Source organism: Miscanthus floridulus, chromosome 1 (assembly GCF_019320115.1).
Source record: "Miscanthus floridulus cultivar M001 chromosome 1, ASM1932011v1, whole genome shotgun sequence".
Classification (NCBI taxonomy): Eukaryota; Viridiplantae; Streptophyta; class Magnoliopsida; order Poales; family Poaceae; genus Miscanthus; species Miscanthus floridulus.
The window spans coordinates 189,107,863-189,126,805 of NC_089580.1; the positions used below are offsets into that span (position 1 = coordinate 189,107,863).

The window sequence follows — 18,943 nt, forward strand, 5'->3', positions numbered from 1 at the left end:
GGATTGACTCACATTGTACTCACTAAGCATAGACCTTGCCATATCAATAAGTGTTCTATTCTTCCTCTCAACAAGGCCATTTGATTGGGGTGTGTACTTGGCCGAGAATTGATGCCTAATTTCAAATTCATCACATAACTTATCAATTCTAGTATTCTTGAACTCACTACCATTGTCACTTTTAACTCTCTTGATGGTTGTTTGAAACTCATTGTGAATGCCTTTGATAAATGATTTGAATGTTGCAAATACATCACTTTTGTCCACTAGAAAGAATACTCATGTGTATCTAGTGTAGTCATCCACTATCACAAATCCATATTTGTTTCCACCGACACTAGTGTATTGTGTTGGCCCAAACAAATCCATGTGCAATAACTCAAATGCTTTACTAGTGCTCATCATGCTTTTCTTAGGATGGGTGTTTCCAACTTGTTTGCCGGCTTAACAAGAGCTACAAAGCTTATCCTTTTCAAACATAATATCTTTCAAGCCTTTAACTAAGTCATGCTTAATCAATCTATTCAATTGTTTCATTTCAACATGACCAAGCCTTCTATACCATAACCAACCCATGCTAGACTTAGTGAACAAGCATGTGGACAATTTAGCTTCACTAGCATTGAAATCAACCAAGTATAGATTCTCATATCTAAAGCCTTTGAAGATCAAGTTAGAGCCATCTACACTTATGATCTCTACATCATCTATCCCAAATATGTATTTGAATCCAAGATCACACAATTAAGCCACAGATAGCAAATTAAAGTTCAAGCTCTCTACTAGCAACACATTGGATATGCTCAAGTTATTGGATATTGCAATCTTACCAAGCCCTTTGACCTTGCCTTTGCCATTGTCACCAAATGTGATATATCATAACCATTATTGCCATTGTTGTTGATTGAGTTGAACATTCTTGCATCACCGGTCATGTGTTGAGTGCACCCACTATCAAGAATCTAATGCCTTCCTCCAGCTTTGTAATTGACCTACAAAAGAAGATCAATTCTTTTTAGGTACCCAAATTTGCTTGGGTCCTTGAAGGTTAGTAACCAAGCTCTTTGGCACCCAAATGACTTTCTTCTTTAAGCCCATCCATGGTTTGTCAATGAACTTAGCCTTCACACCATTTGTACCCTTAATAAGCATATAGGAAGAATTAAGCTTGATGGAGGATACATTAGCATTTTTGCTTTTGTTGGTGCATTCATGCTCTTTATGACCAACTTGCTTGTAACTAGTACAAAACCGACCATTGTTCTTCACAAAACTTGTCTTGTGAGGAGCAAAGGCCACCTTGCCTTTCTTGGGGGTATATCCCAATCCCTCTTTGTAGAGAGAAGCTTTTTGGCTACCTAAGGCCATAAGCAAGCGGTCCTCACCACCATAAGCCTTAGCTAAGGTGTGAGTGAGCTTAGTGACCTCCTTCTTGAGGTTCTCATTCTCAACCATTAGTGAGGCATCACAAGTGAGACCATCACTACTAGATGAGGTAGAAGTGGAAGTGCTACAAGAAGGGTTAGTAGGAGCAACAATGATAGGCATAGATAGTGATTCATCTATTATATCACAAGTTAAACCTACATTGCAAGTTTCTACATGCTTCCTTTTATTTTGCTCATCAAGCAAAGTGGAATGAGCCTTTTCAAGCTTTTTATGAACTTTGCCAAGCTTCTCATTGGCTTCCTCTAGCCTCTCATGAGATGCATTGAGCTCATCAAAGGCTTGCTTAAGGGCTTTTAGTTCCTTACGCAAGCTTTTGCATTTCCTTCTCTTGATATCAAAGTGTTCTCTAGCATCTTCTAGCATGTCAATTAATTCATCTTTAGTAGGTTCATCATCATCACTATCACTATCATTTTCATTTTCATGTTCATTATCATCAACATGTTCTTCATCACTTTCATCATCACAAGATTGTACCTTAGTGGCCTTAGCCATGAAGCATGATGAAGATTCGAAGAGAGAAGGCTTTTTATTGATGGCAATGCTTGCAAGAACCTTCTTCTTGGTGGTCTTGTGATCATCACTATCATCATCATCATCATCACTTGAGGAGTCATCACTATCCCAAGTGACTACATATGAACCACCCTTCTTCTTCTTGAAGGCCATCTTGTCCTTCTTCTCTTTCTTTTCCTTCTTGTCCTTCTTTTTGTTCTTCTTGTTGTCATCATCATTGTCACTATTGTATGGGCATTGAGCAACAAGATGATCTTTGCTTCCATACTTGAAGCATCTTCTTGACTCTTCTTTATTCTTGGATAAAGACTTCTTCTCATCATTCTTCATCTTGAAGCTTGCAAACTTTTCTTTAAGGATGTATGCCTTTGCACCCTTCACGGCTTGAGTGCCCTCAAATGATTCTTCTAACTTCTTCCAAGCTTCATGTGACATCTCAATATTCTTGATTTGCTCAAATGTTCTTTCATCAATTGCATCATGAATGGCACTTAGAGCAATGTCATTGTTTTGGAGAAGCACTTCTTCGGTGGCGGTGGGATTCTCCGGATCACCAATCTCAATTTTGGTTTCTACCACCTTCCACATCTTTCTATTGATTGACTTGATGTGTGTTGTCATCTTTGACTTCCAATAAGGATAATTTGTGCTATCAAATTAGGGTGGCTTCGTGGTGTTGTTGATTTGAGCCATTTTAACACCGAAGGTTGTTAAGCCTCAAATAACAGTGACCTCGGCTCTGATACCACTTGAAAGGTCCTAATGGCTAGCGGGGGGGGGTAAATAGCCTAATAAAAATTTATACAATAACACTTAACAAAAGGTTAGACAATTATGAGGTGAAGTAAGTGTTGCGCTAGCCTACTCAAAATGCAAGCCACCTACCACAATTCTAGTTTAGATAGTGTCAATTCACATAAGAGGTATGACACTACCCTATGTTAGTGTGCTCTCAAAGGCTAACTAAAGAGCCACACCAACCAAGCAAGCAAGCTCTCACAACTAGTTACACTAAAGAGCTTGTCAACTAGTTTGCGATAATGTAAAGAGAGTGATCAAGATAGTTATACCACCATGTAGAGAAGTGAACCAATCAATCATAAGGATGAATAACAATGAAGACCAATCACCTCGGAATCAAAGGATGAACACAATGATTTTTACCGAGGTTCACTTGCTTGCCGGCAAGCTACTCCTCGTTGTGGCGATTCACTCACTTGGAGGTTCACACGCTAATTGGCTTCACACACCAAACCCTCAATAGGGTGCTGCACAACCAACACAAGATGAGGATCACACAAGCCATGAGCAATTCACTAGAGTACCTTTTGGCGCTCCGCCGGGGAAAGGTCAAGAACCCCTCACAATCACCACGATCGGAGCCAGAGACAATCACCACCCTCCGCTTAATGATCCTCGCTGCTCCAAGCCATCTAGGTGGCGGCAACCACCAAGAGTAACAAGCGAAATCCGCAGCGAAACATGAACACCAAGTGCCTCTAGATGCAACCACTCAAGCAATGCACTTGGATCACTCGCAATCTCACTATGATGATGAATCAATAATGGAGATGAGTGAGAGGACTTTGGCTAGGCTCACAAGGTTGCTATGTCAATGAAAATGGCCAAAGATGTGAGCCACAGCCGGCCATGGGGCTTAAATAGAAGCCCCCATGAAATAGAGCCGTTATGCCCCTTCACTGGGCATAACACGGTTCGACCGGACGCTCCGGTCGAACTGACCGGACGCCAGCCCTCAGCGTCCGGTCACCCGATGGATGCCACGCGTCACCAGCTTCAAATGCTGTTCGTCAGATGTCAATGGCTACGAGGTGACCGGACGCTCCGGCAAAACTGATCAGACGCTGGAGCCTCAGCGTCCAGTCGAGTACAGTAAGGGTCCAAAACCGGTTTTCCTCGACCGGACGCGTCCGGTCCACCTCGACCGGACACAGCCTAGCGTCCAGTGGTAAACCCTAGCTACTGTATCGCCAAGTCAGCGCGACCGGACGCAGGCAATCAGCGTCCGGTGCATTTGGATCCAGTGTCCGGTCACTTGACCGACACTGGCATCTCCTCCATTCTCTTCACCCTTGCTCAAGTGTGCTAACCACCAAGTATATCACCTTGTGCACATGAGTTAGCATATTTTCACAAATGTTTTCAAGGGTGTTAGCACTCCACTAGATCCTAAATGCATATGCAATGAGTTAGAGCATCTAGTGGCACTTTGATAACCGCATTCCGATACGAGTTTCACCCCTCTTAATAGTACGGCTATCAAACCTAAATATGATCACACTCTCTAAGTATCTTGATCACCAAAACAAAATAGCTCCTATGGATTATACCTTTGCCTTAAGCTTTTTGTTTTTCTCTTTCTTCTTTTCAAGTTTAAGCCCTTGATCATCGTCATGTCATCACCATTGTCATGTTATGATCTTCATTAGCTTCTCCACTTGAAGTGTGCTACCTATCTCATGATCACTTGATAAACTAGGTTAGCACTTAGGGTTTCATCAATTCACCAAAACCAAACTAGAGCTTTCAGCCGGGCGGCGGCGCCCCTCCTCCCTCACCCTCACGTGGGTGCCGCCCCTGCCGGCTCGCCTCTTCCCCCTCCAATGCCTACATGGCCAGGCGGCCAGCCGGTGCCTGTGCCCTAGCCCCTCGCACGCTCGCCTGGCCAGGAGGTCGAGGTGTCCTAGATTTGCCCTAGGTGCTGGCCGGGCGACGGCCGGCTAGGCTAACTAGCCCGCAGTGACTGGGGTTGAGCGCGTGCCACGAGGCGTGACCTAGCCCACCAAGCAACCCCTTCCCCTCCGCTCGGCATCCACATCTCACCCTCTATTGCCCGTGGGCGGCTCCTCCGAAATCTAGATAGTGGCTAGCTTCTCGCACCTCTGCTGTGTGCAGTGTGTGGCCGGTGGCGTGCTTACGTCGTCCAGCCTTCGACAGCGTCGCGGCGGCTCCCTTCCTGGGCTGCCATTGCCCTCAATCCCTCTCTCATCTCCCTCTGACCTCCCGGCGCTAGTAGTCCCCTGCCTCCCGGGCCGTCCCGGCTACTCCCTACAAGAACTCTTCCATCAATCTTGGGTTGGTTTCTTGGATTGGTTTCTTCCCAGCAAATCTTGTTGAGGGCTCCCTGCAGTCAACCAACAATCTTGCTGCTTATTGTTTCTTCCTAGCAAATTAATTAATGATGCAGTGATTGTTGTTTGGTTACTCCTTTATAGGATGGAATAGGTAAGAGCAATGGTGGCAAGAAGAGGGAAGATAGTCACAGGATGCGGCAGTATAGGTCGCAGCTTCAACAGGAAGTTGGTGATATCTTGAGCCCTGAATTTATTTTTCGCTATACTGTAATGGGGTCACCTGATGTGAATTACTAACCCTGTGATGAAAATTGTGCAGGTCAAGGAATTTCTAAGGTAGCTTGAAGAAGAGGTTAATCTGCGTGTGGTATTGCTACACTTATATTGAAGCCTTCTTTGAAGCTTCCACACAAGGTGTGGCCGTGTGGGTTTTGCATTACTCTGGTGACTAATTTCACATGTTTCCTTGTGCTTATTCGATGTCATCTCCTAGCCAGTTAATGCATTATGATCCTTTGCATAGTCAGTTATCCCAGCGACAACCGTTTAGATGGAAGTGCATGACCAATTTCTTTATGATATAAAATCTCGCTTAATGGATGCCTTCTTATGCCATTGCGCCACTTAAACTATTTGTTTTCATTTTCTTGTCATGACTCATGAGAAGCCACTGGATTTTCTCATGCCACTGGATTGCCAAGTTCATTATATATATATATTATTTAATCCCTCATAGGTGTGCCCCAACAGATCCCACTGCTCCTTCTCAACCTCCCTGCTCGGATATATTGTTTTCATCAAGTCATTGTTCCTTCAAAAGTTATGTATTGTTCATGTAGTTCGCATAATATGTAGAGGCATCTCTAGCCTAATACCATGCTTGGTAGCATTTATGTGGAATTTTGAGTCAAAAATTTATAATGCCAGGTTAATTTTTCTGTTTGTATAATGTAACTATCTGAGTTGGTAGTATCTGTTTCAAAATGCTATACTGACAAATTTGAGCCGAGGCTTTCTATGTAAATTTGATGGTACATAATTGTTTCATCCTAATGTTTTATTTATGTTTGTTAGCTTGCTAAATTGATATTCTGGCCATAATATGAATGGTAGGATTATCCCCACGATAATTAATTAGATTACTAAATATTTGCTTTTATGTTCTCTACAGCTCATGATATTTGATTTGAGAGACAGTAACGAGCAGCATGTATGGCTATATGACAGAGATACTCGAAGGTCTTCAAGTGGGTTATGGTGCTATTCAAAAGTGATATACATTAATACTGACTCTTGTTTAGCTGGAACTGAGAGGTGAATTTTTCATTGTTTAATTCTGTTTTTTTCACATTATTTGATACTTTAGTGATCTGAGTTTTTAGTGATCTAAGTTTCTTATGAGTTTTTCAAATCTTGCTAAATACTGATGTTGTTAAAGAGTCATTGATCTGAGACTTATGTGATTATGTGCGTAGCAAAATACTGTCTTTGGGCTCTATCTATCAGCGTGCCAGGGATGAACCATGATGGATTCATTTACTGGAGATCACACTGCCCATGGGCTATCCTGAAAGTCCTCCTTCAATCTCTACAATTAGTCTCTATCCTGATATTTCCATAAAGTAGGCATGTTTTTACTATATTTTGCAATTGCATGAAATTTCAGAACCATAGCCATATAATTGAACTTGTCTCATTAACAGGGCATACCATATCTCCTAAAAATACAGTGGTAAAAAACCTCAAGACTAAAAGATGTTTTTTTTGCCAATTCCAAGGGGTAGATGAGCTTCTTTTTTTATTGCTTCAACAATGTGGTTGTCCAATTCATGGCGACGAGTAGACGGCGACGATTAAGAAATATGCCTTACAACTGCAACTATGGAAAGCAATTAAGTAAAATTTTAGGATGCATTTTCTTTTTGCGGTGGTGGTTTCAACATTCTAATAACTTCATCCGTTCGGTTACAGGATTAAGTCCCTATCCTGATTTGGAGCATTGGAGCAGATGAAGTCTTTTGTATCAAACCATCTTCCTTCTACTAATTAATAAATAAATATGCTTCTGGTTGCACTGGGGATGCTACCCTCAGTTGCATGTATTATGTGGAAGCATCATATCATACACATGTGGTCACCTATATTTCATCGTTCATCGATTTGTAACTGAACTTTTGCCATTTGGATGTCTTCAATTATTTGTAGTGACTGACCAAAATAATGTGATGTATATGTCTGACTTTCATTCATAGATGGACTTTGTTGCCAGCAGCAACCCAATTAACCAAACAAAACATGTAAGGCCATTCAAAAATTGGCTTTGAAAGCAGGAAACAAAACATGTATCGCCATTCAAAAATTTATTTGGTCAATTTATGTGTATTCCTAAAATACACGTTACCACGGACACTGTTGTTTAAGGAATATATCGTCGTCACGATCCACGAAATGACTCTCAACTCCCTTTACACGCCACCACTCCCACCAGGCCGCCACCAACCGATTTATCGGCCCACATATCAGCGAGATGAGAACACGCCGCACCTGCGGATGGCAACGGGGACCCGATACCCGATACCCGACGGGTATTTGATCCATTAGGGGACGGGGATGGGATCATATCTTTACCCGCGGGCATCTAAATGGGCAAGAATCCATACCCGACGGGTATAGCGGGTACGGGAACGTTCCCTGTTTACCCGTCCCCGTTACCCGTTGGGGAACCCGACTATTTGAGCTGTCATGCGAGTATTAGGCCCAAAGAAGCTCAACATAGATATTTTGGTCTAAATCTGAACAGTCATATATATAATTTGTGTGTTCTAATAACCCTCGTTCAATTTTTCCTCACCATCTCCGCCAGCAGCACAAGCATGCCTGTCTCACGAGCGCTCGTGCCCCTCGCTTCCTCAGTTCGGTCTCTCTGCCACCTTTGTTCGTCCTCCTCGCAACCTCGCTCCTTCTCCTCGGCATCTCCGAGGCTCCGACACTTATTCCTGGGTGAAGAAGAAACGTCTCCGATTGCAAAGCTGCGATCCCAAGTGTCCTTGTTTATCGGGTATGCAGTACCCGTCGGGTATCTGTTACCCGACCGATACCCGACGGGTACGGGGATGGACAAGAATCTATACCCGAGACAGTTAATAAGGATGGGAACGGGATGAATTCTCCGTAGCGGGGAAGAGAACGTTCCAGCGATACCCGACGGGTATATACCCGTTGCCATCCTTAGCCGCACCACGTCAGGAAGATAAAGATCCCACGACGAGAATCAGGATGCATCCCTATCGGAATCTGGACCTTTGCCACGTCATTACCAGTACGGCGGTCGGCGGCCGCCGCACCCACTACCACTAATCCTTCCCTCACATCGCGTGCTTAATCCCTCTTCCATTGCCCTATCTCTCTTTCTCATCTTAATCACCAGGCGACCAGCCCTAGCGAATTCATATTCCATTCCTGGTTCTCCGTCCATGGCCGCGTCGCTGCTTCACCGTGGCGCTGTCGCCAGCCGCCGGCGATGCCCGGTGGAGATGCTGCGGCGGCTGGTCTCGTCCGAGGCGGCGCCCGAGCGGGCACCGTCGCGGCCGCCGCCGGAGATGCCGCCGTTTGACCACCGGCCCCGCCCGTACGCCGGGATGGGTGGCGCCGAGATCTTCGAGAAGAGGAAGGCGGTGCTCGGCCCGTCGCTCTTCCACTACTACCAGAAGCCGGTATACCCTCCGAGTGTTGATCTTAATTAAATTAAATCCGCTTCACTGTCTGCTCGTCTTTGTTAAACTGTCTTCGTGCGGTGAAATTAGATTAATGTTCCAAAAAGGTCGGGTTCAGTGAACATGTGTTGACCTTCATCATAAAGCAGCGTCATCTTTGTTGCGACACCAATTTACTAGGAGAATAAATTTTTAATGTATTTTGCATATGGTGGTTTACCTTGACTGTCTAAGTTTCGGGTGAAACTGATCATGTTAAAGAATTCTTGTAGCACAACAACCACCGTGTAGTCTTCTTAGGCCTGGTTTAGTTCCCAAAAATTTTCAAACCCAACTATCACATTGAATCTTGCGGCACATGCATGGAGTATTAAATATAGACGAAAAAAAATTAATTGCACAGTTTCGTTGGAAATCGCGAGACGAATGTGTAAGACTAATTAGTTCATGATTAGCCATAAGTGCTACAGTAATTAACATGCGCTAATGATGGATTAATTAGGCTTAATAAATTCGTCTCGCAATTTCCAGGCGAGCTATGTAATTAGTTTTTTTTATTAGTATCCGAAAACCCCTTCCGACGTCTCCGAAACATCCGATGTGACATCCAAAAATTTTCATTTCGCGAACTAAACACACCCTTACTCTATAAAACGTTGAAGCAGTGACAGAATGACGTTGACACGATGTCTAAAGAATTTACTATTCAATTGTGTTCACAGCTCAACATTGTGGAGGGGAAGATGCAGTACCTGTATGACGAGAACGGGAAGAGATACCTCGATTGCTTTGGGGGCATCGTGACAGTGTCCTGTGGCCATTGCCATCCGGATATTGTGAATGCGGTGGTGGAGCAGACCAAGTTGCTCCAGCACACAACCACCATTTACTTGCATCATGCCATTGTAGAGTTTGCAGAGGCCCTCACCTCCAAAATGCCTGGCAATCTCAAGGTAAATGTACTGTCTGTCTGGGTGCCACCATAACACGCACCTTTTCATTTATGTATGCAGGTAAGAGCTGAAGACCTCGTCATGTTTTTGGGTGCTGCAGGTTGCGTATTTCGTGAATTCTGGGACTGAAGCGAATGAATTGGCAATGTTGATGGCCCGGCTGTATAGTGGGAATCTCAGTATGGTTGCACTCAGAAATGCATATCATGGTGGAAGTGCCGGTACGATTGGATTGACTGGTTTGCAGACATGGAAATACCCAATTCCTCAGGTATGTGTACTGTATAATCAAGTACTGCACTTTCATCAAATTATTTGACTGGTTATGTTTTTCACAGTCACCATGTTTGCAGAAGTAGATTCTTAGTTATTAATAATTTATCTCTCCGTTCTACCCAGCAAAAAAGTATACATTTTTTTATTAGTTAGATCTATCATAGCCTCATCAAAAATTTGCAGGGTGAAATACATCATGTCATGAACCCTGATCCTTATCGGGGGACTTTCGGGTCTGATGCTGCAGCTTATGCTAAGGAAGTCGAAGAACACATAACTTATGGAAGTTCAGGAAGGGTTGCAGGCTTCATTGCAGAAACATTCCAGGTATAAACTTTGAACAGACCATTTATAAAATGCTACAACGAACTGAAATAATAGGTATCGTTTGTTTATAAACTCACTTCAAAATAACTTATCCTTGTCGCAATCTTGTTGATACACTATCTTTGCTGTAGGGTGTGGGAGGTGCTATTGAACTAGCTCCTGGATACCTAAAGTTAGCTTATGACAATGTGCGCAAGGCTGGTGGCGTTTGTATTGCTGATGAAGTCCAGAGTGGTTTTGGTCGTACTGGCAGTCATTACTGGGGATTCCAGACACAAGGTGTCATTCCTGACATAGTCACCATGGCAAAGGTCTATCTTGTACTCTAAAATGCAAGCATGTACTAATCAACCCTCGGGAAAATGTCTCTTTTTAAATTTTTTTGGTGGCAACATCTTTCCATGCTGATGTGACAATTTATTTATTTTCCATGTTTTCAGGGAATTGGCAATGGCCTACCATTGGGGGCAATTGTAACAACTCCTGAGATTGCAAGTGTGTTAGCTCAAAAAATCCAATTTAACACATTTGGTGGAAATCCAGTTTGTTCTGCTGGTGGATTAGCTGTGCTTAAGGTACTTGACAAGGAGAAACGCCAGACACATTGTGCTGATGTTGGAGCTCACTTGGTGGAGCGTCTAAAATCGCTTCAGGAGAAGCACGAAAGTAAAATTTCTAATCTTGATTCAGTTCGTGTACTCTTTATGTTGTCCAACCTTTTCGGCTAACCATTTGTTTTTTTTAAATCTTCTAACTCAGCTACTCTTGGCATCGCTCTTGTCAGTCATAGGTGATGTTAGAGGAAGGGGACTGATGCTTGGGGTGGAACTCGTTACGGACAGAAAGGAGAAGACCCCTGCCAAGGCAGAAACCACTGAACTGTTTGAGAAGCTCAAAGGTGCCGTCTCTCTTCTCCCCCCTCCATCTCCATGGCCATGATTATTTATTGATCTCTACATGCCCTGATATTTATGTTTTTTTGCTTCATAATCTTGTTAACAGATCTCGGGGTACTAGTTGGAAAGGGGGGTCTGCATGGTAACGTCTTCAGAATAAAACCACCAATGTGCTTTTCGAAGGACGATGCAGGTTCGAACAGTTCTGAAGTCTTAAAAAAAACTTTCAATTATCACATTGCACGGACAACTAACGAAAATGCTGTTTATCACAGACTTCTTGGTGGACTCCATGGACTACGCAATGTCAGGGCTCTGAAGGAACATGCTTTGAACTGAGAATGCGTCTGCGTGGAACCAACACTTCCTGCAACCGCAGGATGCATGGCCTGAAATGAAACTGAAAGCAGATGATTTGATGGGCATGCTCCCCGGTTTGGTGTGTTGGTGGTGTCATGGTGAAATAGAACCCCCCACAGGAATAAATGGATGAAAGGGGAGAAAACGTCAGAAAATCAAAATGTCTTTTCTAGCTTGTGAGCTGTTTGTAAAAGAACTATTGTTAATTATATAATAAATATAATAGCGAGCGAGCAAGCATGGCATCGATGCGTATATGTGCATCTTCCCGTATTTACCGCTAGCACCCCGTACTTATAATTACTAGCAGAGGACACGGCCCTTTACCGCTAGGAAGCATGGTTATACTGTAAATCCTGGTTGATTACTTATAGATAAGCCCTTAAGGAGAGGAATCAATAGCATCACAAAAACTATGCTCTAGCCCCTTTTCCCTATTGCTAAGAAGTATCTTTTAGATTTATTGCATAATCCATTAATCAAGTTACAAGATCATGGTCTTTAATAGAGCACTAGCATTACTACCTAATGCAATAATCCCATAGGTGTCAAGGTACGAGTACAAAGCTAGGAAGAAATCCTTAGTGGTAACCAATGGTAGACACATGCAGTATGAATTAAATGATTAAAGGTATATAGGATGTCAAGGATGATCTCATGCTATAGGTTTCCTTAAACTCTGATCTTCTGCTAGTCCAAACCACCAAAGATTGCTTCTTGATCACCAACGCAAAGCTCACCGACCAGGACATGATCATAAAACACCACACAAGCATCCATTCAATCATACACGAAGCAAACAATAGAACTAAATGAGAACAGTACACCAAACATATGAAACAATAAGTAAAGATGTTTTCATTATATTCTACATGTTTCTACTTATTATTACTAGCAGAGGACACGGCCCTGTTTTATGGCAGGCTTTATTTCCAAAGGGCCCAAAGCCCGCGTGGTGGAGATTTTTGCAGCTTCTCATGGTCTCCCTCGCTCGACACCGGCTCCGTTGCTGGTCCGTCCCACCCTCTCCGTCGTCCACTCCTCATCGTCGTGACCCGGCCATAGAAGGAATAGCCGATGCGCCAAACGATAAGCCCATTTAAGGACACAGCCCAAACATCGTCTGCCAATACATAATGGCCTTTTTAAGGACACAGCCCAAATATCGTCTGGCCCACAACGCTGTTCTCTGTTGTGACACGAACCCTTGTCCAGCCACCTCCTCCAAGTCTCCCACCCCGCCCGCCCGCCGCCGCCCTCCCGCCTGCACACACACCTGCGGCGAGATCCGGCGCCGGCGGCGGGCTCCAGCACCGGCGGTGAGCTCCAACGTGAAGCAGCTTCCAGGCGACGCACGCCGCCCTCTCCGCGACTTCCCGGGGAGCGGGGAGCCCCGTTTGCTGACACCCGCACGCGAGCGACGAGCTCCACCACCTGCCCAGGTTTCTCTCCTGTTCCCTCACTCGTAGTCTCTTCCTCTCCCCTCGCCCTCTCTCGTGGTCAATTCGTCCGTGGAGTGGAGCCAGCAGAGACACGGCAGGTGACCGTAACTTTAGTCGTTGGAATGTTTGGCTTATTGGAAATCTGAAAAACAAGAGCAGGACAGCTCAATTGCAAGAATGTAGAGCAATTTGAAATGATCCTGCTATGCTGCTAATGCCTTTAGAATTTAATTGTGGCTCATTGGCTATTATTTATGCATTGAAAAAATATCCTAAAACGTAGGTGTATGTGTGTTTCTTTTAGAAAATGTCACATGACCTTGGCGAATGTTCTCATCTCACCATGAACCATGTTTTCTGTGGAGCAGGGTTAGTTGTGTATGGAGCAATGAAGTACATGGCACCACGGCAGGGATCCCTCACTCACTGCTGCTGATTCTGGGTCATCGCCTCACTAACACCCATGGCAGCTAGCACTGTGTTCCCTGTGCTGCGCTCCTCCGAGTACTTCACAAGGCCGTCAATTGATGAGCTGGTAGAGAGGGAGGTGGCTGATCCTGGCTACTGCAGCAGGGTTCCAAACTTCATCATAGGGAGGGCTGGATATGGGCAGGTTAGGTTCTTGGGCGACACCGATGTGAGGGGCATTGACCTGAATGAAATTGTCAGGTTCGAAAAACACTATGTGGTGGTTTATGAAGATGAGACTTCTAAGCCACCTGTAGGGCATGGTCTTAACTAAGCAGCAGAAGTGTCCCTGCTGCTGAGTCTGAAGGATCTTCCGGAGCCCAGTATCCTTGTTGAGGTGCTAAGGTGTTGTGCAAGAAAGCAAGGCTCTAGGTTTCTTTCATTCAATCCAGTGAGTGGAAAATGGAAATTTGAGGTTGACCATTTTAGTAGATTTGGGCTTGTGGATGAGGAGGAAGAGGATGCTGTGATGGATGAGGCAGCTGTTCGGCAGCCAATTACTGAAGTAAGAGAAAGAGATCCACCTTCAAATGGTCATGAAATTGAGCTTTCCCATTCATTGCCTGCTCATCTCGGGCTTGACCCTGCAAAGATGCAAGAAATGAGGATGGTGATGTTTTCGAATGAGGAAGAAGATGAATATATGGAGGATGGGTTCCCTTCTGACGAGAGGTACGTTAGCAGAGAAAGGATGAATGTGGATTCACCTGCCTCAAGCGGTAAAGGTTTGAGGTTAAGGCCTCTCTCTCCCTTGCACATGTCTTCTCAGAAGGCTGGCAGGAGATCTGGTATGCCGGTTCGGAAAGAACCTCAGGCACTTTTGGAATACAGTATGAATTCTTCAGATCTTGGCCCATCGACCCAGGGTATTCTTATGTCTGGGCAAAACAGAGGATTTCCAGTGAGTATGACCAAGGTGGATGGTTTTAAGCTGCCGGCTGACCAAGAAACTCCTGTTGCTGGAAACATGTATACTAATTGTGTAGTGGATGCTGCTTTATTCATGGGTAGATCATTTCGTGTTGGTTGGGGACCAAATGGTTTACTTGTACATTCAGGTAGTCTGGTCAATAATCCTGGAATGGGCCTATCTTCTGTTATTTACATAGAGAAAGTTGCAAGTGACAAAGTTGTGCGTGATGCTAAGAACAAGATTAAGGATGACCTAAAAGAACTATGTTTTTCTGATCCAATGGACCTCCATAAGAGTCTTGATCATGAGTTTCTGGAGACTGAGTCTGACTCGTTCAGATTAAAGCTTCAGAAAGTCATGGCAAATCGTTTGGTTTTGCCTGACATCTGCAGGTCATATATTGACATCATTGAAAAGCAGCTTGAAGTCAGTGATTTATCTATGTCTACGCGTGTGCTGTTGATGCATCAAGTAACAGTGTGGGAGTTAATCAGGGTCTTGTTCTCAGAAAGAGCAACTGGTAACCAGTTGGAGCCTGTTGGAGATGATGATCAGGAAGGCATGGTTTTAGACAAAAAAGAAGGCTATGTTGACATAGACCCTGAAGCACTTCCTTTGTTTAGGAGAGCGGACTTTAGCAATTGGTTACAGGACAGTGTTTGCCATCGGGTGCAAGGAGAGGTGGGCTCCTTAAATGATGCCAGGTACTTGGAACATATCCTTCTTCTTTTGACTGGTCGACAATTGGACACGGCCACAGAAATTGCTGTCTCAAGGGGTGATGTTCGGTTGGCAATCTTGCTAAGTCAGGCAGGTGGGTCAATGTCAAATCGATCTGACCTTGCTCAGACACTGGATCAGTGGAAAATGAATGGTCTAGATTTTGATTATATAGAAGAAGACTGGTTAAAGGTATATAGGTTGCTTGCTGGTAACGTACAGGCTGCTTTTCTTGATTCACCAATTGACTGGAAAAGGTACCTTGGTTTGATTATGTGGTATCAATTATCACCTGAAACACCACTTGATATTATCATTCGTTCTTATGATCAACTCCTTGGTGAGGGAAAAGTTCCCTATCCTGTTCCTGTATATATAGATGAAGGACCTCTTGATGAAGCGCCTCAGTGGTCCCCAGGTGACCATTTTGATATCTCCTTCTACCTAATGCTTCTTCATGCCAATCAAGGAGAGAAGTTTGGGCTGCTAAAAACTATGTTCAGTGCATTCTCATCTTCATTCGACCCCTTGGATTATCATATGATATGGCTTCAGCGTTCGATTTTGGAAGCTGTCGGTGCTTTCAGTTCAAATGATCTTCACTTGCTAGATTTAAGTTTTGTTTATCAATTACTTTGTCTTGGGAAGTGCCATTGGGCTATCTATGTCATTCTACACATGCCGTATCTTGACGATGCACCATACATTCATGAGAAATTAATCAGGGAAGTTTTATCACAATATTGTGAGTCATGGAGTAGAGATGATGCTCAAAGGCAATACATTGTGGAACTTGGTATACCAGAAGAATGGATGCATGAAGCTCTGGTGAGTAGAATTTTCTTTAGTAATATGCATTGCAAATATTTTATAATGCCAGTGCATGAAAAACATTACACATGAAGCATGTATAGCTAATGAGCTCTATATACAGGCTCTTTATCACGAATACTATGGAGATAAGCAGGGTGCACTGGAGAATTTTATTCAGTGTGGCAACTGGAAGAAAGCTCATGCTATTTTCATGACTTCTGTTGCTCATTCTATGTTTCTGTCATGTAAGTTTTTCTTACTGTGCCATAAACAAATTTTTAATGAATTTATTTATTTGGTAAATGTATTGCCTTTTTTTTTCAGCATGGATGAAATATATTGCTTTTGCTCCACATAAATATACAGCTGCACTTATTTGCTAGAAACCTGATGATGAGTCTGTTCAATAATCTATTCTTTTCCTCTTCATCGATTTATTTATATGCTTGGTGGAGTTGTATTTTTCATTTCTCTTCTGTTTTTTAATAAACATGGCATTCTTGGTATGAATATGCAGTCACTTGATTCATTGTTATTTTGGCTCAGCTAACCATCAGGAGTTCTGGAAGATCACAAGTGCCTTGGAGAACCATAAGTCTGAAATTGCTGACTGGGACCTTGGTGCCGGAATATACATAGACTTCTACATTCTAAAGAACTCAATGCAAGAAAGAAATGCCATGGATGATTCGGTATGAGCCCTTTCTTCAAAGACAAACATTTGCTTGAAGATTTGTGACTGAGATCAGTATACTTTTTCTTTCAGGATTCACTCGAGGAGATAAGTGAATCATGCAGAAGTTTCTTTGGCCGATTAAATGATTCATTGTTAGTCTGGGGAAGCAAATTACCTGTTGAGTCAAGGTAACATTTGATTCTACATTATGCGACTGATCCACTATTTGAAGAAACTAAGAACCTATGTCCACCAGAAACCATTAGCTTCTTTACACACGTTTTAATGGAATTGGCCCTTTAAGCTCATGCAAACAGCAAACCCAAGAAACCTGAGGAAGTTCACTGTTATGTTAAATTGTTCAACTTTCAGCTGATTAGCACCAATTCAGAAACATATGTATCTGTAGCTTGTTTAGGTTTTGTTTCAGAATACTCTCTGGGCTTGCTGACAGTGTTAGGTATGACAGAGCATGCTACTCGAAGATAGCAGAGGAGCTATGCGAGCTTCTTGTGGACACCCCAAGCGAGACGCTGAATCTACCCATGGGATGTCTTCAGACGATGCTCAACGCTCCAGTTCCTGATGAAATCAGGTCGTCGTACCTGCAGGATGCACTCAGCGTCTTCACTGAAATTCTTTGCAGCGATTCATAACAGGAGGGTCCATGCTATCGTCTCCACAGGCTCCCTGGGAGTCTTTTTTTGATGATCTGCAGTGTTCAACACACACCAAAGAGTTGTCTCATGTGTGGTACTAGTAGAAAATTAGAAATGTATAACCTGTTGTTGCTCCGGTGAATTTGGCACGCCGTGTGAACTACTGAAAACATGTATCGGTTTTTTTCTGTTGTCGAGAGTCTCTGTTCGTATTAGCCATGCTTATTAGTCATGATACAGTATTTTTCTCTAACAATAAAACAGCATCAGCTAGCTTATAAGCCACAGAAACGATGAAGCGAACAGGGTAAATTTGACTTGCGAGCTGTACCTGCATCCAAGTCCAAGGGTGTTTGTTTTCCAGGGTGTTTGTTTTCCTCGGCTTATTTTTTTATGATTATTACGGAAAGGACAGCGTTACGGCGACCCGTGTATGTTTTGGGATACATTCAAGATTATTGAAGAATCCGTGCAGGTTCAGTTCTCCCCGAGTAGAGTGTTGATCTTGCTCTGCCGTGCACGTCTCAGTATCAGGTCAGTCACGCTGTGGGAGTGAGTGAGCCAAAACTGCTTTTGCGCAAACTTGCGAAGCTGCTTTGGTTTGTTTACCGAAACTGGCGCCCGATGCCGCGGCCTAATACCGTGGACTGACGGCGACGCGGCACACATGGGTTTCTTCTTGTTTTCTGGTGCCCTCGGGGAAAAGGCAGGCTGCAGGCATCTTGGTGGCGCAAAGCCTGGCGCTAGCAAAGGCACGGCAAGGCACATCCCTGGTCGTTATTCTGCTCTGCTGATCAGCTCTGCAACCTCGCTGTTTCTGTGGACAGTTAGCTCGAGAAATCGTCCCTCCCTGCACTGCAGGACGATGCGAGACGTGTACCTCCAACAAAAAGACACCACTTTCTGTGGGTTAGTGCGATGGTTTAGAATTATTTGCAGAGATGCGATGGTTTAGAATTATTTGCAGAGATGCAGGCGTGCAGGTGTGGTTAGTAGTAGCCCACCTGTCGAAGGAGGCGAGGACAATGATGAGGGCCATGAGTCAGCTAAGATCTGGATACATCATCTGTGATGATGACCTATCTAACCGGTGTTTGTGATTGAACCAAGTCCTCTAGAATACTAGTGCGTGGTCGGCGCATCTGCTTGGTACACTGCATGGGCACGGGCACGGGCACGGGCACGGGCATGGGCGCATGGCGTGACTCTGGTCGGCGCTACTGCTTGGTACACTGCAACCACCGCCGGCATCCAAGCGGGTGGTACCGCACCTAGGACTCTAGGAAGTGTCTAGACGGAAAACGACCGGGAAAAGGGGGCGGGGGGCACTCATCTCATCTGCACCGCACAAACGCACACGGGGAGCACGAGCATGTGCTGATCGACGGTGAAAGAAAGACATCGACGGGGCGCCACAGGGAGATTTGCAACATGTTACTGTTTATTCTTTACGTTCACATCCAAGAGCGACTGAGCGAGACGTCTCGCAAGACACATCAAGCACATGGGACGTGGAAATACTTCCCGTAGTAAAAAAAAACATGTTAAATCCGTGTTGCGTTATTGGGCCGTTCGACTGACGGAATCGTTGCTGAAACTGGCTGAAAACACCGCTCTGGCTAAATTGTTGTGAGAGAAAAACACTGTTTCGGCTGAAAAAACAAGCC

The 18,943-nt window shown here is 44.1% G+C and overlaps 2 protein-coding genes and 1 long non-coding RNA gene across 3 annotated transcripts; all 3 read left to right on the forward strand.

Moving 5' to 3' along the window:
* The first annotated feature begins 4,746 nt into the window (after window positions 1–4,746).
* Window positions 4,747–7,118, forward strand: LOC136506135 (uncharacterized). Its single transcript, XR_010771408.1, has 3 exons — window positions 4,747–5,061; window positions 5,202–5,474; window positions 6,232–7,118. It is a non-coding gene; the product is annotated as an uncharacterized lncRNA (long non-coding RNA).
* A 1,271-nt stretch (window positions 7,119–8,389) lies between these two features.
* Window positions 8,390–11,825, forward strand: LOC136506140 (alanine--glyoxylate aminotransferase 2 homolog 1, mitochondrial-like). The gene is made up of 9 exons (XM_066501258.1): window positions 8,390–8,773; window positions 9,496–9,726; window positions 9,827–9,997; window positions 10,186–10,329; window positions 10,461–10,640; window positions 10,770–10,995; window positions 11,114–11,227; window positions 11,332–11,418; window positions 11,501–11,825. The coding sequence occupies exons 1-9, from the start codon at window positions 8,534–8,536 to the stop codon at window positions 11,542–11,544; spliced, it is 1,437 nt and encodes a 478-aa protein (XP_066357355.1). The 5' UTR covers window positions 8,390–8,533; the 3' UTR covers window positions 11,545–11,825.
* Window positions 11,826–12,785: 960 nt separating this feature from the next.
* Window positions 12,786–17,565, forward strand: LOC136506150 (nuclear pore complex protein NUP96-like). The gene is made up of 6 exons (XM_066501268.1): window positions 12,786–13,027; window positions 13,396–15,956; window positions 16,063–16,186; window positions 16,488–16,633; window positions 16,708–16,805; window positions 17,087–17,565. Exons 2-6 carry the CDS (start codon window positions 13,965–13,967, stop codon window positions 17,271–17,273), a joined length of 2,547 nt encoding a protein of 848 aa, XP_066357365.1. The 5' UTR covers window positions 12,786–13,027; window positions 13,396–13,964; the 3' UTR covers window positions 17,274–17,565.
* Window positions 17,566–18,943: the final 1,378 nt, after the last annotated feature.